At 46.4% G+C, this 22,531-nt stretch overlaps 1 protein-coding gene across 2 annotated transcripts in view; it reads left to right on the top strand.

Moving 5' to 3' along the window:
• Positions 1 to 2,321: 2,321 nt before the first annotated feature.
• Positions 2,322 to 22,531, top strand: part of Cadm3 (cell adhesion molecule 3) — a 32,439-nt gene continuing 12,229 nt past the window's right edge. Inside the window, exons 1-2 of one of the 2 annotated variants that reach the window (XM_028865556.2) lie at positions 2,333 to 2,602; positions 20,571 to 20,672. In XM_028865556.2, coding sequence (XP_028721389.1) covers positions 2,521 to 2,602; positions 20,571 to 20,672 — 184 coding nt within the window. In that variant the 5' untranslated portion in view covers positions 2,333 to 2,520. Of the gene's footprint in view, positions 2,603 to 20,570; positions 20,673 to 22,531 lie in introns of both variants that reach the window. The other variant, XM_028865557.2, reaches the window with a different exon arrangement.

Consider the following 22,531-nt stretch of genomic DNA (forward strand, 5'->3'; position numbering starts at 1 on the left):
ACCAAGAAAGACCTAAAAGGCTGCCAAACTCATGCTGATGATGCAATGCAAGGAAGAGGAGCCAGTGGAAAAAGAGCATCCCAGAGTCTCATTTGCTAGCCTTAATACTGTCTCTCCCAAACAGCTCTCCTTCTTCCCTCCCGCCCCTAGTACCCACCCCTTACAGTAGAGGGCGGGGCCAGAGCAGCAATCATCAGAGAATTAAGGACAGGCAGAAGGGGATCGCTGTGTTGCAGCAGATGGAAAAGATGGTTAATTAAAGGACTTCGGGACTTAATCCCACATCCCGCCTACCCCCACCTAACTCACCTCCACACCCCCTTACCCTGCCCTCTCTAAATCCCACTTAGTTGATAGCTAAGGCTGACGTTTCTTCTGGCTCAAATGTAATTACTCCTTATCCATCAAGAACCTTTTAAATAGAAAGGGCTGATCTTTCCCACCAAGGCTGATAGTTTGTTTTATTTCGCTTCGTTGTGTTCTGTTGTTGGGTTTTGTTTTGTTTTACCACACTCCTTCCTTTTCTTATCACAACCAACCTCATACCAACCTGGTCCCACCTCCATCAAGAAGTGTAATCTCCCTACAATCTCGCCTCACCCTGGCCAGTCTCCTCGATCTCTTAACATCCATGTCTTCATGTCCCTGCAGTACATGTTACACCATCTTCACTGCTCAGATTTCAAGATAGTAGAGATCTCAGGGAGGCAACTGATGGAGTCACCAACTCAGGTCAAATCAGACCTTGATCAATATTGTCTAGGAAAAAAATAATAACCACCCAGACAGTCAAGAAGTGTCCAAGAGGCAAGCAGATTTCTTCTTCAGAAACTATAAACTCCAGAAACAGTAAGAGAAAAATCTCAGAGCAGACTCAGACCAGCCTGCAGGGGTTCCCTGAACAGTATACTCTCAGCCCCAACCTCACCGCCTGTCATTTAGACAAGACTTTACCCGTTACAGGGTATGCTCTGCAGGCTATCCTCAAGCTCTTAGATGACAGGGACATTAACTACATCACCATCAAGAGTTAAGAAACCTTGACATGAGGAAGGAAAGATTACCCAAACGTTAAAGACTAGCCCAGGAAGGCAGCACAGAAGATGGACTGGAGGTGTTATTAGAGACACCCACTCACATCCCACTTCCTGAATGAAGCACCATACACTCTTCCACATGATGCCCTGTGCTGTGTCTTCTGCATCTAAGTGAATATGAAACCTGACTTAGATCTCCTAACTTCCTTTGGGTTAGATCAGGGTTTTTTTTTTTGTTTTTTTGTTTTTTTGTTTTTAGAACTCTTAACATACCTAAAATTGCCTGATTTTCAGGATTCTAAAATTTAGAAACTTATTCCTCAAAGCTAAATTCCGACAAAACTAACCCAGAAAGATCCTTCCTTTTCTGAAACGTACCAAAAACTCTTCCAGGGATAAACTCGAAGAACAGCAAACCCTAGGGACTTGGGACCCTTGAGTGTAGCAAGCACACTGTCTTTCTCATCCATCTTCTATATAGCCTTGGAGATAAGAGCTGCATTCCTTACAACGTTTCTTGGTCTGTAAGAGGGTTTGTGGGTCTGTCTTTCAACATGGGTTCTTACTAGCTAAAAGCTGAGAAGATAAGAGTCTCGAAAAGACTGAGAAGAAGGGGTATTGAAGGGTAGCTGGGGGTAAGGGGCCCAGGAGAGAACACTAAGTTACTTTGCAGGACGCTTCCTTGCTTTAGTGTTTGGGATGGATGATGTCTTTGAGGAAGGCTTGAGAGAGATTGAGTCCCGTGGCCTCCTTGGGTCTGCTTTGCAAAGGAGGTTACCTGGAGCCACAAATTGTTGCTGGACAGATAAGTAGAGGATCTTGAGGAAGAGGAACTAAGGAAGTTAACTCTTAGGAGAATGGCTTGAGTAAGGAGGTACCCTGGGGAGGTATCCTTGGTCACAGTGCTGATGGGCTGTCCTAGCTTTGGGGATCCCGGTTGCCTAAGGAGAAGGCGGGGCCGGAGGATCTCGGGCTAGTAGGCACGCCCTTGCCCAGGCCTGCAGTGGACGCTCTCGCCAGCTGGCCCACCGCCCTGCCCACCTCCCCTCTCTCCACCCCAAGCCTAAGAGGGGTGCGCGTGGGGTCCTACTGCTGAGCCAGCTCCCTCCCTTTGCTCCACACCCGAGTGGTGCTGGAGGAGCTCCCGGGGGAGAAGATGGAAGGCACCACAAAAGCGCGGAGGGGGTGTGGGAGGTGGGGGGGAGTAGGGAATGCGGCATCCAGGCCCCCCCGCCACCAGCCCAGCCCCCCGTCACCCCCCCTCCACCTCCAACCGAATGGTTTGCTCCGAGCGCCCTATTTAATCCCGGCGACTGCAGCAGCGCCGGCTCCCTCCCGGTACCCGCCTCGGCCCCGGGCTTCTTGGAAGCCGTTCCGGGGGCGCCCTTTTGGACAACGACGCCGTCAACCTAGTGCCCCCGGCCCCAGTCCCCGGAGATCCAGGCTCGCCAGCGCCCAGCCGGGGAGGTGGCCAGGAAGCGCGATGGGGGCCCCTTCCGCCCTGCCCCTGCTCCTGCTTCTCGCCTGCTCCTGGGCACCCGGCGGGGCCAATCTTTCCCAGGACGGTGAGTGAGGGAGGGGGCGGCGCCAGGGGAGGTGACCAGTGCCCCGAGGTGGGGGTTCAGATTGGGAGTCGGGCGCAGGGAGCCTGTTGGCTTTGTTTGGAAGCGAGGGTTCAAGTCGCCAGCCTCTTGGAATACCCTTGTGTCTGTCTCCGAGCATCGCTGTCTCTGAGGACCGTGGGGTGTGCCGGCGTGTGCACCCTCCTATGTACACGGCCGACTGTGTGTGTGTCTGTGTGTGCAGCAGGGGTCTGGATCTCGGGGGGTTGCTGTCTATTTTGAGCAGCCGGGGTCTGGATGTGTTGATGTCCGTGTGTGTCTGGGTGTGCGCGTCTATGTTGGTGTCTGGTGCTGCGTTTCTGTGTCAGAGTCTGTGTGTATGTCTGTGTCAGTGTGTGTTGGGGGCGGAGTGAGATTTGTCGCTGTTTCAGTCAGGGCGTGTGTTGGGTGTTTGTGTATGTATGTCTGTAGGGGTTGGGTGGCCAGAAGGATCCCCCAAACTGCTGTATGCAAACATTTCTGCTCCCCCGCGCGTCCCCCACCCGCCGCGGAGCTCTGAGTGGGCAGGGAAGGGGGCCTGGGTGAGGCTGTCGAGGGGGGCGTGGGCAAAGGAGAGGGGGCTTCTTGAAGCAAAACAACAACACTGGGCGGAGGGGGCCCCAGTTTGGCTCTAGTCCTGGTGGTGGCAAATCTGGGAAAGGAAACCTATACTTGGGTGCGGGGCAGCAAAAGGAGAGAGCAAGATATTTGGGGAGAAGGATCGATGGAAGCCCAGAGCTTTCCTGGGCTGAACAGCAATTTCTCCAAATTTAGGGTGGGGTAGCATATTAGCTTCTTTGCCCCAGTCTGTAACTGAACCCTTTTTGGGTTTGTAAAGGTAAAGAGGTGAAGGAAGGGAGTTGGGGGTGAAGAAAGGAGGCGGGGCCAAGGGAGAGGGGACTTGGGGAAGAGCCTCTCCCGCCCCAGGCCAGGCTATGTAGGTCAGCGCTGTGGGGGCACCTCAGCCTTCTTAAAGGCTGCTGGTGGTTAATGGGGTGGCTTGAAGAACTGTGTAGAGACGAGAAGAAGGGCGCCCCAGCTCGGAGCCTCAGGTCCCCGGAGGAGGGAGTACTGGCCGTGGAGGGACTAAAGGAATGCATCTTCCTCCTCTCTTCGTCGGCCTGTCAGAGGTGGGCTGGGTGGGGGAAGGGGAAGGGAACGGGAACCGGACCTCTGCGGAGCAAGGGGAAGTAGGGAGAGTAGAGGGAGGGTGGTGGCTATGCCCGGCCAGATGCCAACGAAAAAAACAGAAAGAACCGCAGGGGAGGAGAAAGGGAGGTGGTTCCTGGGCGATGGACCCAGTGGCCAGCAGGGATGGGCACAGGGCGGGGCGGGGTGGAGAGGGGAGGGGTTGGAACTGGGAAGGATGATGTAGAGAATTTCATCTCAGGAAAGCCGGCTGGGAGCCAGGGTGCTGGAGGAATAATAGCTCCACCTTGCCTGACCTCCTCCCCTAATCCTGTCTCCATCCTGGTGAAGGAGTTTCCCCTGGTGTGGGGACCCTGGGGATCCCCTCTCTATAGTTGGTTGACTGACTCCTTCCACTCTGTACTCCCCAAACTCCCCGAAGGGAGTTCCTACTGTCACCACAGAGATGGCAGTCTCTTCTCCTGTACATGGAATCCCCGTCCCCAGAGGACTGCACTGGTGACCCTACTCACAGAGGAGATGAGCAGTCCTGGGGCACAGTGGGTTTAGCTGTAAGGGAAAAAAAAAAGACACTGGGTGTTTGTGCCTCAATAATGAGTCTCCTATAAGGCCTTAACTTTCAGTAAAGCCCCTGGCTTCTCCATACTCACAGCTGGATCAAAGAGGCAAGTCCCCCAACTACAGTCCCTTAGCAATGGGAGCTAAGAGTGCCAGCCTAAGCTGAAAAGAGGAAAAGATCATGTCAGTAAGCCTCAGGCCTTCCTCCTCTAGAACATAAATGGATGAGACTGGAGTAAGCCTGTTCTGTGACCACATCTTCCTTCACCCAGTGCATGATGGCTCTTTCTTGGTCTTCAACTTGGGAGCCTAGCCCCTAACTGGTCTTCAAGTCCAGAGACAGAGAGTTGTTCTATTCTCAGCTAAGAGCAAAGAGGGAAAAGTAGTAACTTCTGTATGAGGAATTAAAGAGAATGGGTCAGGAGAAGGGAGAGAGAGAGTTAGAATACCCTTTTCAAAGAAAAATCCAATCAAGCCTCCTGAACTGTAGAGTGCAATACTTGCACTGATATCTGAAACATAGCCACCAGGTATCCTCTATTAAATTAATTCTGTACCTTGAATTCTGAATCTAAGAAGTGAGCCCCCCGGTGATGGGAAATAAGTGCATAATTATACACTCATGGATGCCAGTCCTGAAGGCCATTCTGATTAGCATCATGAAGGTGTGTCTAGCACCCCTGAGTTCGCTTGGGGCTCCTGAGCAGGGTACTAGGTAATACTTAACTCAACCTGTCATGTTTGACTCAGACTAGGAGAGATGAAGTATGAAGACTTCAGAATAAAATAATACAGCACACTGAAGGTTAGATGGTCAAGGGTGCTATGACTGGGAGGCTAATTCCACTGAGAATAAGAAAAGCAAACTTCATGTGCTGTTGAGGTATAAAGCTCCCTTGGGCACAGGATAAATATTTAAGACTCATAAAGATGAGCAGGATTGAGAAGCCGAAATAAGGCAGGGCCAGCAAATGCTATCTGAACCTGGCCATTAGTGCTGTGGCCACAAGCTCAGGAATTTGCCACCTGCCCGCCCTTCTGGTCTTTCTCCACTAGTACTGGCAGACGTTGGCAGCTACAGTTTGAGAAACACAAGGCCTGTGAACTTAAGGCACCCTGTGGTCATGTCTCTGGTGAGCAGTTTGACATTCAATATTGTGACCAGCCTTCTTACAGTTCTTTATTCCCCGGTTATTTTCAGTACAGTGATTTAACCCAGTGGATAGACAACCCTGCTTTGCTTCAGCCCAGGTTACAGAAACTTAACCTTTAACTGTCCCCCACACACATTTTTTTCCTTCCCAATGACCTTCTGTCCACTGCCATGCATTCTGCAGCCCCCTGGCCAGATGCCCAGTGTGGAGATCATGCCCAATGTGCCGGAGAAGCCCAACATTCTCTGTAGTGCTGCCCACGGATCTGCTTGGCAGATCTGCTCCATTGAGTTTCTGTTCCTTGTTATAGCTGTAAGAGTTCTGTCTGTTTTTATTTCTGTTCTCTTCTTGGTTCCAGCTAGAACTCTTGGGAAGGACACACTCTCCCTTAAGATTTGTACATCATCTGACACAAGGAAGCGGAGGCCATCAGAGAGACACTAAAATGACATAGTTAATTCACTGAATATTCGGTTTGTCTAATGTAGGATGCCGAATGGCTACCCAGAAATTATGACCAGACACCTTATCCTAAGTTTGGCCTAGGCCTAGATGGCACTGTTGGTTTTGATAGTTTTCTCTGGGACCCTGATTTCTCACTCATTAAGAAAAACAGGCCACAGGAGAATTACTGACATTAAGATCTGTCGCCTCTGCCCCGTTCTTGGCTTCTCTGTGTTCTTTAAGCTACACCTAGCTTTTTCTACAGTCCAAAATTCCCTGCCCTCCACTGAAAGTCAGCTGGGCCATCAGAGCACGCTTAGGCCTCCTCTCTTCCAACTGAGGAAAGAAGACCTGGTCCAATTTCAACATTGACATGTTGGAGATATTCAGCATCCACTTGAAGTGGGTGACTCATAGTTCTGCAGCCATAAAATTCCACAGATGGCATCTTTTGGGTGTTCTGGTCATTTTGAAATAGCAGACGGGACATGATGCCATTGCTCTGTGAATCCTTAGATTGGTCTTAGGCATTTCTGGCTGCTGCTCACTGTACTTTTTTTTTAAATCTAATATGTAGAATGGTGTTTAAAGCTGCTTTTTCTCAAGTCATGTGGTAGGGAAAGAATCTCACAGTTGTCAGAGAAAAGAAAACCCTTGGGGCTGTGCCTAGTCACATCCTTCACTGTTTCCTACTCTGGTGGAGCTGCCTACTGGCTCCACAATCTTTTTTTTTTTTTTTTTTATCTGAGTCTCAGTAAAGAAACGTCATCTAAGGATGGCAGTCTAGGCTCCTGATTCTCCTGGAAGCAGTCAGCTTTTTGCTGAATGAAAAATCCAGAGTATTAGAAAATTGGAGTAATTATATCTTCTTTTTTTGTTTCTTTCTCTGTAGTTTTGGGAATTTAACCTGTAGACTCGTGAATGCCAGACAAGCTCTCCACCACTAATCTCTACTCCAGCCCAAGATCTTCTTCTATTTTTAGTGTTAGAGTCTAGTGCTTCCTGTTTAACCATTGGCTATGGGCCAATATACTGGAACATTTTGCTTCCTGTATGGGGTCGTGTCCTAGATGTCCATCCATAGACTGTGAGAATAGCAATCCCCATAGGGATGCATATAAGACAGAGGGAGGGGAGGAGGGAGGGAGGGAGGGAGAGAGAGAGAGAGAGAGAGAGAGAGAGAGAGAGAGAGAGAGAAGTCTGGCAAGCCACTAGGAAAAGTTTTAAGTCTCTAAAAACACAGTCAAATTAAGGATAAATACTCTATATCATTATAAAATGGAGAAGGTTGTGTCTCCAGGGCAAAGACCCATCTCTGCTGCCGGGATCAGCAGTAGGGATTGTTCTCTATAAGGTCAGAAGCAGCTGGTGCTCAGGCTCTTACAACTATGCAAACAGAATCCCAACCCAGCACTGTTGTACATGACAAGGAGGTCCATTCATTCATTCTGATTCTGAAAAAGAAAGAAAGAAAGAAAAAAAAACCTCTCAGGAGTAGACCCCATACAACTATTGAGATACTTTTCCACACATAGTGGCTCATTAAAGCTACATACTCATCATTGAACCAGCAAGTATTACAAACTCACTTACTAATTCATCAAAATTTCCCTAAGTATAAAGCCAGTGACTAATTTCTCAAGTAAAACAGAGGGCTTTTAAGCCCTGGTGACACCATTATCATTTTGTTTTGTTTTTTTGAGACAGGATTTCTCTGTGTAACAGCTCTGGCTGGCCTGGAACTTACTTGGTAGCCCAGGCTGGCCTGGAACTTACGGCGATCCGCCTGCCTCTGCCCCCGGAGTACTGGGATTAAAGGTGTGTGTCACCACTGCCTAGCAGGCACCACTCATCTTAAAAGGCCTGGTCCCATGTCTCTTCTCCTTGTATCACCAAATATTAACTACTTAGAGAAAATTGGAGATAATCAAAACATCTGGGTATGCCGTATAACCTATCTGATGGTTACACACATTTTGGCTTTCTTGTATCCTAGTGTTTCTGGAGGTCATGGGTCACAGGAACTGTATGTTATTTCCTTCATTAGACAACAATCCTAATAACTATATTTTTAATAACTTGTAGCAAACTAAAACCTCTTCATCATCACTAACACTTATTTGCTAATGATCAAAAACTAAGTCTGCTGGTGGTCCTCTCAATCCTGGGTGCATGCAGCAAACTGGAACGAAGTCTGTTAGGAAAAAAAAGATAGATGTAGCATGATCCTAACAGAAATCGGGTGTTAAGTTCTGTGGGCACCAGAGCCTTAACTTGTGATGCCAAGTCCCAAGTGCTCTTTCAAATCAACTACCTGTGCTTTGAGCTCTCCATGGTGCTGGCCCCTCATGGTGACACTCCAGGCACTTCTTGTTGCTCTCCATGGTCCTGCTCTACCTTTCGCTTTATGATCTCTGCTCTGGCAGTGCCGTCCTCAGAACTGGCTGAACTTTCCCTCCCCCTGTCAGAAACACATGTGGCCCTGATATTTAAAGGGGAGTCCAAGCCATGTTACAGAGATATGGTGAGTCCTCATGACTAATCATCTCTAGGAAGGAGACAAAAGTAATTCTCAGGTTATAGATGTTCAGTAAACTGGGGTCTACAGTGTCCTCAGGTGGCCTTGAAATAACTGTGTGTTTTCCTGTAGCTGGAACTACAGTTTAAAGCAGAACTACAGATGTTGAGCTTTAGGTTGAGATGGCATTGCAACTGTACAATAATCATGTATACTGCACAGATGTGGAGTGTAGAATGAGTCCTCCTCAGTCATAAGCAAGCAGTCCTCAGTGGCACCATGAATCTGATGCCAGCTCTACCTGTCCCGCTATAATGCCTGCTTTTTTTTTCCTTCTGTCCTCAACCTCACCAATGCAAACACGACATGTAATAATGTTTGAAACTAGGTAATAGAGAACCCTAACATATGTGAGGCATAGAAACTAAATATCAGAACCCTGAGTCATTTATTCCACTTTCATAGCCATCTTTTATGGAGAAAAGTTGCCTTAAACATAAATATCCCATCCTGCGTTCATGTCCTTTGCCAAATCTCAGTAGCTGCATCTTTAAGATGGACTCTCCTACACATCTGCCAATAATCTGATGACATCAAGTGCCACCCACCTAGCCAGCCTGTTCATCATATTACATCAGATCAGGGCAAGCTCCTCTTCCCCTGAGTCTAAACTGTCCCATGTCAGTTTCTACACGAATGACCTAGAGAGGTGTCTAGGAAACAGGATATCCAAATGAATTTCCAGGGTGTCTCCTTCATTTCCTCACTTGAAGCAAGAAGACGCTTCATTCATCAAGGGCAGATAATGTAAGTGATTTATCTCTATGAGCCAGCCTTCTGGAAGATAGGGCTGGGGTTACAGCAACAGCTGGAGTGTCTTGCATCCACTCATTTCCCTGAGCACTCTGCTCTAGTGAAGAGCAGACCTGTTTCAAGAAGGATTCAAATGCAGAGATTCTAAGATTTTTCAGTATGCCCTTCATCCCTGTGTGAAATCTTACATCTGGGAAGGTGTCCAGGAGAAATATATATATTAGGCTGCATTTGCTAAAGACTTATGTTTCTCTTCCCCAGCTAGACTTGTACTAATTGTATATTGATTGCTAATTATAAACACCTTTAGATCATTTACTTCTAGCTCAGGGTCAAGAAGGTCAGGAGTATCACCTTGCCCTGGGGAAAAGAAAATGTGATGGAAGCCTGTGTCCCAGCCATTAATCTATAAGTTGACCACTACCTGTCTCTCTTCCTTGTCTTCAAAATTGTCTCAAACATTATAAGATGCAAGTTGGAGGGCGCACATATACTATGTTCTTTGGGAAAATGTCCAAATAAAGTAGCATGAAGAGCTAGCACTTTAAATATCAGGTAACATTCAGAATAGGCAGCACCTTGTTCCGTGTGTTTGTTTGTTTAGGTTACCTTCTATGTCTTGGCCCTTTGCTTTCCCCCAGAGCTTCACCCAGGTTAGGAAGCTCCTAAATATGAGTTTGTTTATGGAGCCTCTGATTTAAATATTTCATTCCCTCTAGAAACGCAGGACAACTCTGAGTACATCAGTGACAGGTAATGTGGAACTTACCATCATGTCCATCCTCTAAAGAACCTGAGGCCAAGTTCTTCCATTATAAAATGAAGGGCCAGTTTTGCCATCTGCTCCTAACCATTTGTCACTCAACAAATATAAAATTACAGTGGGACAGTGGCACTCGCTACTTCTTATACTTCCTAATAATGACATTTTTCCAAAGAACATAGTGTATGTGCCCCCTCCAACTGGCATCTTATAATCTCACACAAATATAAAACCCAGCACCACTAAGCCCCTGAGCCTTCCATGTTTTCATTTATCCTCAACTGCTGTTAATGCCAAGTCTTTTCTGGTTTCCAAGCCCTGGAGTCCAATGTCAGTGACAGATGGACTAAGCCTCAGCCCTGGGGAGGAGAGGATTCTGGTCCTTTCCTGGGGAGTTTGAGCAGAAGAAAGAGACTAAATTCTGCTTTGGGGGGAAGCTCTGAGGTTAAGCCATATGGTTTTCTGGAAGTAAGGGGTTCTGATTAATATGAGCATGTGAAAGGGGCTCTGTATCTGGGTCATAATAAAAGCTGTGTGTCTGTGACAGAAAATAAAAATAAAAACAGACATATGAATAATGAGAATCATAGTGTGTTGAAGGACACATGCTGAAGGAGAGAAAAAGGATGACTGAGGTGGAAAATGCAAGCATCTTAGGGAGCAAAGAGGAGACATAACCACATCAAAGCTGAGACACGCAAGGGAGGTTTAAAAAGAGGGAAGGAGGGACCTTTCTGTCAAAACAACATTATTTGCCATTTTGGAGACTGTGAGATTTGTAGACTTGGAAGAATGTGTCTGTCTCATAGAAGAGTTAAACTCCCAGAAAAGCACAAAGTAAGGCTAGCATGTACAATGAGGCACTCTTAAAAATACAGATTTTTCTTTTTCAAGTGATAAGAATGAAGGGGAGAGAGAGACTAAGTCTCATTTAGGCTTAGGGGAATCAGGGAAACTAGAGTAGTGTGAGTGGGTGTGTAGAGCGGAACACATTTTTCTTCATGTAACACTCCTAACCATTGCCCTGAACCTGTCATTCACACCCTGCCTCTGATCATCCAGTGAAGGGAAACAGTAAAAACAAGTCAGGAATATCAGAACCAGCAGAGATAAATGCTTTCCTGCCTGCCTCATAACAAATTAAGCTTTTCCACAGCATTGTTATCCTTCCGCACCAAGCCATCACCCTGAGAGATCTAAAGCACCACCTAAACAGCAAAGGATGGGCTGGAACCCTGCAAGAAAGGGAATTTGCATGTGCATGCAGACAGGTCAGGTTATCCAGGCACCAGATAGGAATGGCAGGATGGAAGAAACATGTTGGAAGCTGGACTTGAGAGATCTCTCACCCTCAGGAAATCTGTTCTTTGCATGCTCAGTCTCAATTTGTATCTCCCTATACCCTTCCAAGGCACTAAATGAGTTCCATGTTCAGTTCTGTTATGTTTTCTTTCCCAAATGCTTTCCTACTTCTTTTTTTTCTAATTTATTTATTTGTATTTTATGTACATTGGTGTTTTGCCAGCATGTATGTCTGTGTAAGGGGGTTGGATCCCCTAGAACAGAAGTTATAGACAGTTAGTTGTGAGCTGCCAGGTGGGTGCTGGGAATTGAACTCAGTCCTCTGGAAGAGCCCAAATGCTTTCCTGAAGTATGGGGGGGGTGCATATTTGCCACCATTCTATCCTGTGCATGTGTGTGTGTAAGAAATAACAAATTTTAGGAAGGGTATAAAATTCTCCTGCTCAGGTTAAGGGGGCACCCAGAACTTTAGGGAAAAAAAAAAAAAAACAGGCTCTTGGCTATTGTACCAGAATACACAGCCCACATCCAACCTGCCCTGATTTCTGAAGAATGTGACCACTGTCGCAAGGCATGAGGAGATAAGGAAACAGACCCTGAGAGACGCTGTCATCATCTCAGGTACCATCCTGTACCTACACAGAACCTGCTCTCCAGCGTTCTCGGCAATGCATTCCAGTGCTCTGCTCCCTCCCTCCTTCACAGCCTCTTGCTGCAGAAGGCTAGCTGTTTAGAATCCACACTTCCAGAGTAAAAGGGCTATGAACAAAGAGCTGTTTAGGATCCCATGCCCCTCCTTTTTGACTCCCAACTGCATTTGTCCTTGTTACAACTCAATATTGGCTACAGAGGGGCTTGTTTTGGTTGGGGGCCAGCCCAGGGCTCCCTCTCAGCACTAATGCACCAAGAACACTGACTCAGTAGCAAATCAAAGCAACAGCTGTCCCCACCTCCTTCACTGCCACCCACTTCCCAGTCTCTGCTCCTCTGAATCTTAACTAAGTCTGTGAGCATCCGCCCCCCCCCCCAGCCTACCACAAGCCCACTTCTGCCTCCAGATTTTTTTCTTTCTCGCTCAAGAATAGGACATGCTCCTCTGCTTTTTCCTCCCATCTCGTCTAACCCCTCTCTCTTCCACTTCATACTCAAGTACATGTTCCCATAGCTGTGCGAGGTGCATGCTCCAGCAGGTAGATTCAGAGGCACACACATACATACATTCGTGAGCGTGCGCGCGCGCGCGCACACACACACACACACACACACACACACACACACACATACACACACTATGCACACAGTCTTATTCTCATGACCACTCTTTTTAGCTCCTAAGAACACAGCGGTGGCTTCTGCCCTTCAAATTCCTCTTTTGTGGGAACTCAAGTGTGAAGCTGTATCAGATGAGACTTCTTTGTCTCACCTCAACTTCTCCAACCTGTCTAATGTTAGACTTACTTCCCCTGAGCTTTAGGGTCTATCCCATACGTGGGGTAAGAAGGAGAATGGATAGCACCAGACAGAAAAATCACACTCAGTGGCAAGTGAACCTCTGAATTAGCTATTCCACAAGGACTCTTATGATGTGATAATAAGTACAAAAGACCAGAGTTATAACCACAGCTCCCACTAACTGCCTGTGGGACTGCTTCGAATTCTTACACTTCTCAGGATTTCAGTTCCTTATTGTTAAAATGGGCAGCTGGACTTGGGGATGTGGTTCAGCAGTTTGTAAACATACATGCTCACATGCACACATACACTACACAGCAGTATTGGACGGACTGCTACTTAGGATTATGTCAGCTCTGAAAGGCTATACTTCTTTCTGAAAGCCATGGAGGAAAAACCATGTTGGGTGAATTAATTATAACAGAAAAAGGAGAAAAATAATTGCACTCTGGTGCCGAAGTCAGAAAGGCGTTCTTCCCATTCTGTCTGAGAGTCAACGATTTTAGGAGTAACCAGCTCTGGCCATTAGGGGTCAGTAGAAAATACTGATGGAATATGGAATCTGGCTATAGAGCTTAAGAAAGGAGCACACCTGCACACAGGCACACACACCTTCATGACATCTTAAAATTTGATAGTTTTTTAACATTTCCATATGAAAAACATTTTTGAACGGCTGTATTTTTGTTTACTTTTAATTTTAGTGAGAAAGGAGTATCAACACCAAAATAAATTTTTCAGTTTAATACCATCCTCACATCTACCCTAGACAAACCAACTATCCTCAGGATGCTTCTCCCCATTTAGCCTGGAAAACTTTTTGATTTCAAACGGTTGAGGATGGAACCCAAAATTGTCCATGAAATGCATTTTAAAACCTGTTGGAATGTAGACTGAGTAGCTCCTAATCTGACTCTCAGGATCTTCTAATAGTGTGAACATGGCACACTCCTCAACTCTTGAGTCTCTGGTCCAGGCTTTATACCAAACTAAGGGGTTAGTTAGCAAGACAGGAAGCTCCTGGGGGGAGGGAGGAGTGGAAATCTACCCTTCCCTCTGTCTGTTTCCACTCACTCTCCTGTGCCTCTTAGGAGAATCAAATCAAGCAGGGAGAGAGTAATGACTTTGGCCCCAAGAGGCTGCTTGATGAACAAGGCTCCAGAAGGGGTAAAAAAACAGACAGCAACAGAGATACTAGAGGGAGGACCAAGAAGGAGCAAAGTCTCCTCTCAGCAACCCAGTGACAAAGAGATCAGCAGGGAGGCAGGGAGGCTAAGATCGGAGGGTAGCAGCTGAGGCGTGACTGAGCTACAAGGTTCTGAAGTGAATATGAGCTAAAGAGCCCCTGAGTTATGGAAGGGGCAGGGGGAATGTCCGTGAGGACTTCCTGGTCTCTCTGAAGTACAAAAATCTCATCCCAAAGGAAAAAGAAGGAAACACATCTGAAAAGACAGAGGTGCCTAGAAATCAGAATGACCTCCACCTCCTAAGGCCCCGCCTCCCTCCGACTGTGCTGTAAGGTCCAGGTATTCATGAATGGGGATCTAAAGAAAATAGGCCAAGTGAGAGAGGAATGCTGAGCAGGAAGAGACTACAGCCATAGTTGTCAAAGTTCTAGTCTAGAAACCGAGGGACGATTTTGGTAAATGTGGCACCGTCGTGGCTGCCAAAGACCAACTGTAGGAAGTGGAGTGTAAAGAGAGTCCTTTGTGATGTCAGTGACTCCTCCAAATCTTGGAGTTATCTTCTAAGTCAGGATTCAGATGGAACTGGTCCAGTTTCCTCCAAATGCACATTCAAACATTTACTCTTAAAGAAAAATGTGGCTCTGAGGATTAAAAAAAAAAAATCCTCCAGGGGCCAAATTCCAAGCCTAATTTTGCTGTGACTGTTCTCTGCTCTCTGTGACCCGCATATGCATAGCAATTTACTCAGCAGCTGAATTGGGTGAGATTGTCAGGTCTGGGAGCCTAGCAATGAGACTCCTAATGGTGGATACTCCATTTGAAAAGAGAGTCAGTATTCTGGGCCACAGCCCCCAGTATGTTTTTTTGCTTGGAGATAACACTTCTCCACCCACCTGTCAGGGTAGTCGTGAGGAATAACAAGTAGGCTGGGCTGAACATTATTTTTAACTCTGGAGTTAGAGAAATGCTGAGTCATCACCATCATCATCACCATCATCATCAACTCCTACTCAGGGAGCTGTTTTTCTCTAGAGTCAGGGAAGTGGGGCCCCGGACACAAGCACCAGCGAGGCCAGATGCACTCATGCAGCCCGGAGCTCGTCCCCCTGTTCCACCAGTCCAAATGCGCACCTATGACACTGTTAATAGTTCTGCCAATACATCCTAGATTCCCAGAGCAAACAAGGCAGGGAGATACATAAACCAAACAGTCAAGGGTGATGCTGCCACACTCTCATAGCCTTCCCTACCAGTCACTTAAATTGTAGGCATAATACATTCTTATTCATTTGAGTAACTCACTTATTTATTCAATAAATATTTATTGAGCCCTTACTATGTGTGAGGTCCTGTGCTTGCAGTGAAAAACTGAGTCATTGGTGCCAATGTATGCTTTGAAGAGACACATTATTAAGTCTGCAGTCCCTGCCTCTGCTATTCCCAGTATGAACAATCAGAAGGAAACCAGTAGAGGGGAAAGGATTACTTTGTCCTTTAAAATGCTGAGAACTCTAAGGCTATCAGAATTTAACCCATGGGTAAAGAAAACAAGAACTAAGAAACACTCAAAGGGATTGAGAGCCAATGAGATAACCTTTTCATTTTAACCCTAGGTGCTAGAATGTGATGGAAACATGAAGAGATTTTTGTCAAAAGTTTTAAATAAGCACATCTGTTGTTGGGTTAACCAAAGAGTCCCACACTGCACAAACAATTGGGGCAGACAAAATAGATCCCGAAGTATGGTGTGAAGGCACATTATAGAATCCAGCTGAAACATACTTCACTAGACGCCAATCACAGCACCACCACCACCATAAGCATCCACTGTAGCCTGTTACTCTGAGTTTTATCATTCTTCAGGTGAGTGTCGTGAACACTGTCTAGGTAAGCCATCCCTAGCCAGAAATGTAACAAAGCCTTCCCTCATCTATTCCCAGCCCACCACCACACACATAAAACACCTGCCTCTGCCTCCTGAGGCAGGCAGTAGAGTGGGAAGATGCAGAGAGCTTGGGCTTCATGACCAGGGAGGCCTGTGACTAAAGCTTGTTCCATGCTAGCCCTTACTAGATGCTTCCCATCATTCCCTAGTTGCCTGCAGTTATGCCTGTTGTCCGCTTAACTTAAATCTTGAGATTAAAACTAGGTTGGGGTGGGGAGGTTTGTTGTTGTTTTTAATATCAAGTCTTGTCTTGTAGATATCTAGATGTCCATGTGTAGGGAGCCCTATTTGGCCGACTTCTGCCTGTGCTTTCGGATTTGCTATATTCTCCCCACTCACAGATTCTTGAGCTCTGTTCTCACAACAGAAGATACTCAGCATCTGATTCATTTAATAAATAAATATTTATTAAGCACCTTCTAGGTGCAATATGCTATATTGGAGCCGGTATTGATACGGAGGTGAATCAGATGTCAGCTGTTCCTGTAGGATCTTTACGATTTGGGAAGAAGCAGCCCAACTTGCAATGCAGGGAAGAGGGCATTGCATCATGTGAGGAAGGCAAAGAAAGCAATGCTGCTCAGAGATATGGGGAAGAATTCCCATCCAGGCCACCGAGGAAGCATTTCTTGAAAGAAAAGCTACACAAAGTAGGCTGAAAAGCTAGAGTTAAGACCTGTGAAGATGGGTGAACAGCATTAAAACTGAGTTATTAGAGAAAAGGAGATGGACCCAGGATGGCAAATGTTTTTAAATGGAGTTCTAAATAGCTCCTGTGTCTAGAATGTGGGATCAGTGAAATGGAGAAAAGACTAAGTTGACAGGTGGGTTGACATCAGGCTGTATAGGACCTTGAAGGCCAGGCTAACCAATCTGGGTATTATCTGCAGAAAATGTAAAGTCAGTGTGGATATAACTCAGTAAAGTACTTGCTATGGACTTAAATTCAGATTTCCATCACTCACATAAAAAGCCTAGCATAGTGGCATGCATCTGGACACCTAGCACCAGTGGCTGGGGTGGCTGCACACACCTCTCTAGAAAAACTTGGTAAAGAGCAAGTAAGATGGTAAAGGAGCTTACCACCAAGACTGACAACCCAAGTTCTAATCCCCGGACCCCTATGGGGAATGAGGTAACTGACTCCTGCAGGTTCTCCTCCAGCTTCCACACAGACCCTGTGGCATGTATTCCCCCCTAATAAATTTAATTTTTAAAACATAAGCTGGAGAATGAGTGAAAAAGACACACCATGTAAGCTTCTGACATCTACATGCACAGCTGCATGCATATGTAGGCATATAGTCATGAACCCACAAGCCCACATACAACTCACACACACATTCACACACACACACACACACACACACACACACACACACACAGAGAGAGAGAGAGAGAGAGAGAGAGAGAGAAAGAGAGACAGAGACAGAGACAGACAGAGAGAGAGAGAATAAAATGGAAAGTATGTGAGTAGATAACAATGTGACTAGTAAAACTGACGCTCCCCAACTCATATGATCAAGACTGGAGCTTTCCTCCATGGCTCTCCCCACGTAGGGAGGGTGTTCTTCACCAATGGCTCTGTGCCAACAGATCCTTCCAAGGTCCCTGAGTAGAATCCTTATTAACTCCACTTCAAAGTCCATATGTCCCCTTTAGAATACTCCTCGGCTTCTTCTCTTTCCTGTCCAAACATTTTGAGGGAAATCATGGTGATTTCATAAATGACTGGCACAATTTTAATCCAAAGATAGTTCAAGCTTTTCATAGAGCAGCTTATACAAATTTGTGCTACTTATCCATGCTCCTGATGATAGCGTTACAATCACTCACCTGCTCCCATAGGAATGGCCATTCAGAATGTATCACTAGAAGCCTACAATTTCATAAAATCAGGTAACTTTCAGACATATTAATGGGATTCCCAAGAGTAGAGATATAAGATCACAAGTACATTTCAGGATTAGGAGATATGTCATGCACACCCCCGATAGAAGGGGGAGCAATGCCCCAGCCACATCTTAAACTGTTTCCTAAAACACTACAAACCAAAGCGAATTCTCTGCAAACACACAGAGGCAATAAATCATGCACATCCCAAACATGTCATTTATTGAAGGTTATTTGTTGCTTCCTGCCTCTGAACAGTTCAGCTGTGTTTAAACGATGTACATCACCATTTTGCTTATTTATCCTATGCAGAAACAACAACAACCAAAAAAAAAAAACACAACGCAACATCCAGAAGTGGGAATGGGGAGATGACGGACAAGTGTGAGCAAGCAGAGAAGCCACTGAGGAAGACGCAAACAAAGCACAGATGAAAGAAGCAGGAGAGGGGAGACCAGACACAGGCTCTGCTTGGTTAGCAATGCAGACAGCCTGGTGCTGAAGTGGCAAATCACCAGACTAGTCGCATGCACCGAGAGCCCACTAGGGTGGAAGTGTTAAAGAAACGTAGGTGAAAATGATAATGTTAACCAGCCCTTAACCAGCTCGGAGTTTAGACACAGAGCCTGGTACCCAAACACATGACAGCGCAGTGTGGGCAAGTGCTCTGGAAAACAGGGGCTGTTCAAAGCCGAGAGCCCCACAAGGGGTGGAAACGGTTCTTGAGGGTTGTGCCCTCTGGGTTCCTTTAGGTGAGCCAAGGACCCCTCTTCAGATGTCAACTTTAAAAGTGATTATATCTGGCTGCCTACTGCTAGCAATTGTTTTGAGATTAAATGAAATCATGGGTGAAAATCCGCTCTGCAAACTAAGAGTCCCACACTGAAGTGTGACAAGGCTATTTCCTCGGTCCATTTGAGTAAAAGCCTGTTTAGTGGGTTTTAGATTGTGTGCTGGGTTACAGACCCCTTACCCTGCTCCTCCCTGTCCCGCAAGCACCCCATGCCTTAGTACAACCAATCCTGTTTCCTCCTTGATGTTGACGCAGCACACTCCAAAACGTATACAATAACATGAAACACTCACCAATGTCCAGTGGTCTCTATCCTTGGTGTCCACACAAAGCATCCCCAGGAGGAGAGCTCTGCACCCGGGGACTGCCTCTCTGCCTCAATTGAGAGCCCTGCCATCCTTTTTCTCTCATCCTTGCCTCTCCTCATCAATTCTCCTTTTGCCTCTCCACTCCTCTTTTCCTGTTTGAGATGTAGCTGGAACTCTCAACGCCACTCAGAACAAAGTAAATTCGCAGATCTTCTGGGAGCCCCAGGTCAGGAGCAGTGGGAAAGGGAGGCTGTTTACACTGTAGCCAGCCAGCCCCAGCAGGTCTCTCTTGGAGCTTTATCTGATGCTAGGACTCTCTCGTCCCGCCCCCCACTCCCCTCCCCCATTCTCCCTTCCCCCTTTCTTCCTTCCTCTCCCTCATCCTCTTTCTCGGCTACCCCTTCTTCTCTCTCGCTTCTCCCCTCACCGACTTGCTTTCTTCTTCTTGTGATTCATCCTTTTTCTCCCTAGTCCTATCCCTTTTTTCCTCCGGAAAAGTCCATATCCCATTTTTTTTTTCCCGTTTTGACCCACCCACCTGCCCTCTCTTAGCCCCACCTCCACCTTCTTATCCTCCCCACCCCCACCCCGGACGGTGGCGCCTGGTGGGACCATTGATAAACTTCTCCCAGTACTGCTGCTGTCCCAGGAAGAGAAGCAGCTCCAGTGTCTGCTCAGCAGCTGATGAGCTCACTGGATTTTCGCGATGTGATTGGCCACTCTAGGGCTCTGTGGCGGGAGATCTTGAAAAGGTGCTTAGCTGGTTTCTTTGTTCCTTTGCTGTTTCCGTCTGGGTTGGAACTGTGAACCCCAGACGCTATTGTATTTCACCAGAGAGTAAAACAGCGATCTAGTCCTAAGAGAGGTGGTGCCTATTGCCGGGGTAACAAGGTTTGGTTGCGTCAGAGGCAGGTACGCACACACTGAGGCAGAGTCCTGGGAACCTAGTATGCAAACTTAGAATCTGAGCAGGGAATGTAAGACAGTGGAAAGCTGTAGTCCAACTTCTAGCTCCAACTTGGATCTTTCTTCAGTGAGGAGGGTGTCTCACCTAAAGAGCATCGGATTTGAAACCAAGCATTCATTTCTAGTCTCTACTCAATTTGTATGACTTTGGGCAAGTCATTTCATTCTGCTCTCACTTGGCAAAACAGGAATGGCGATGCCACCACTTTTTATAGGTTAAGGGAAAGGATCAACTGTGAAAAATATGCTCTAATATGCTTAAGCCTGATGTCGTGTTAGTAGATAATGTGGTACAACAAAAAGAATCCTAGATAAGGAGTTTATAATGTTTTTGTTTTGTTTCAGTTTTCCATTTTTCAATAGTGAGCCCCTCTCAATCTTTTGGGGATGTCTTTGTCCTCATCTGTGAAGTGGGCAAACTGGGCTGAATGGTCTCCAAGTTCTCTTTGACTCTAACACTATGTGACTGACAGGTAAAATTGTTATCATCCTCCGGTAAAGGGCCTAGCAGAAGGAGAGCCATCTCCTTTTGCAGAACTCTTGCTAATGTCTCACTTTCTCTTAGGTATGCTGGTGAAGCTACTTTCCCTAGGGGCCTAGCCCCTCCCACACCCCCACCATGGAAGTGTAGACACAAGCTATAGTAGTGTGCACAGGGTTCATCCTTGATGCAGGTTCTCTCCCCAGGCTACTGGCAGGAGCAGGATTTGGAGCTGGGAACTCTGGCTCCACTGGACGAGGCCCTCAGCTCCACAGTCTGGAGCAGCCCTGACATGCTGGCCAGTCAAGGTGAGAAACCAGGCCCTTCCTCTCAATGTTCATCCTCACATCATCTCCCACTCATGGTACACCACCCCATGTTCTCACTCCACTCATTACCGCACAGCTTTCTCCTTCCCATTCGACATTTAGTTCTTAGTCCTGCACTACCACCACCACCACATTGCCATGCACCAACTCCCTCCCTCACTCTGGTACAGAGACCTCTGTAACCCTACACCTCTTTCCAAAAATAAAGATGCCTTCAGAGGAGTGGATTACTCAAAACAAAGAGGTCTTGGAGAGGCATTGTCAAAGAGGAATTCTTCAAAGGAGACAAGGACAGAGGGATGAGGGGTTGGAAATTGATATATGTCTATTGCAAATGAAGGGCCTCAGCCACCTTCCATTGAGAAAATTTCACTTCCATATTTGCTCAGTGGCTACACAATAATCTCAAAGTCCAATCATAGCCTTGACTCTCCTTTCAGAGGATCACTTTAGGAAGAACTCCAGTGACAACAGCTCTGTGTTGGGGACAGAACCGAGTTACAGTGTTGAGAACTAGCGGGCTGATCTTAGGTGTCACTTCGCCCCTATTGCCTCACTGCCTGTGCCTATGAGATGAGGGAATTGGATTCCTGGCCCCAGTGAGCTCCCTCACTTCCAGCTTTTACAATTCTAGGCAGTACTAACCATCAGGCTTCATACTCCAGTTTGGAAACTACCAGTCCTTAATGGTGTGTCTTGCTTGGCATAATTTCCAACATGCCTTTCCTCCTTAGGGCCTTCTCTCTGCTAAGATCACTCAGGGTGTCTTTTCAAGTCAGGTGACTAGAAAAGTAAGAAAGAAGCAGGCAGGTGGGGTCTGTGAGTCTGTGACAAAGGGAGCAGCTGATTGTTTTTCTAGCGCCCTGTGGAGAATGTGCTAAGCATGTTTCCTGGTTTCCTGTTGAGCCGTGGACATTGCTGGTTGAGGAATTCTGTGTCATCGAGCAGACTTTTGGATGTTCCTGAAGCAGAGAAGGGAGATGATTATTTCAGATTAGTTCTGAGGAGGTCACTGCTGTTGGGTCACTAAAAGAGATTCTGAAGATGAGAGAATCAATATTAGGAATCAGAATCCATGCTGTGGGAACTTAGCACAACGTGTGGTGGGGGAAACAGATGTCGGTATTGGAGAGGTTCACAGCTAGGCCTGAGGAAAAGGTTCATTTGGCATTCAATTGATTTGTCCAAAAGATATCTGGATTTCTTCCTCCCTTCTTTCTTTCCTTCCTTCCTTCCATCCTTCTCTCTATCTATCTCTTCATCTACTTATCTATCTTTCTATCTATCTATCTATCTATCTATCTATCTATCTATCTATCTATCTATGTGTGCATGTGTGTGTGAGAGAGAGCGAGAGTGTTTGTGTGTGAATGTGTGTGTGTATGTGTGTGTGTGTGTGTGTGTGTGTGTGTGTGTTATTTTTGATGGGTGTGTGCAGCCTAAGTTGGCCTCAAACTCAAACTCAGTATATAGACAAGGATAACCTACAATTTTTGTTCCATCTGTCTCTACTTCCTGAGTAATGGGATAACTTATTTTCTCCATCACAGCCAGTCATTACGGTGCTGTGGAGATCCAGTCTAGGGCTTCCTGAATGCTAGGCAAGGACTCTATCAACTGAGCTTGTGTTTTGTTTAATTTCTCTAAGGAGAGAGGAGTTAGAAAATATGCTTTCAGCACATTGAGGGGGAAACTTCAGTCTTTTACTCTTTAAATAATATCAGGGTGGTGACTTGGGTTTGTATTTTGGGGAGACAGGAAGACTACCAGGATAGAGAAAAAAGAATTGGATGTGGTTGTGCATGCTTATAATCCCAGCACTTAGAAAGCAGGGGCAA

This window comes from Peromyscus leucopus, chromosome 15, assembly GCF_004664715.2.
Source record: "Peromyscus leucopus breed LL Stock chromosome 15, UCI_PerLeu_2.1, whole genome shotgun sequence".
Classification (NCBI taxonomy): domain Eukaryota; kingdom Metazoa; phylum Chordata; class Mammalia; order Rodentia; family Cricetidae; genus Peromyscus; species Peromyscus leucopus.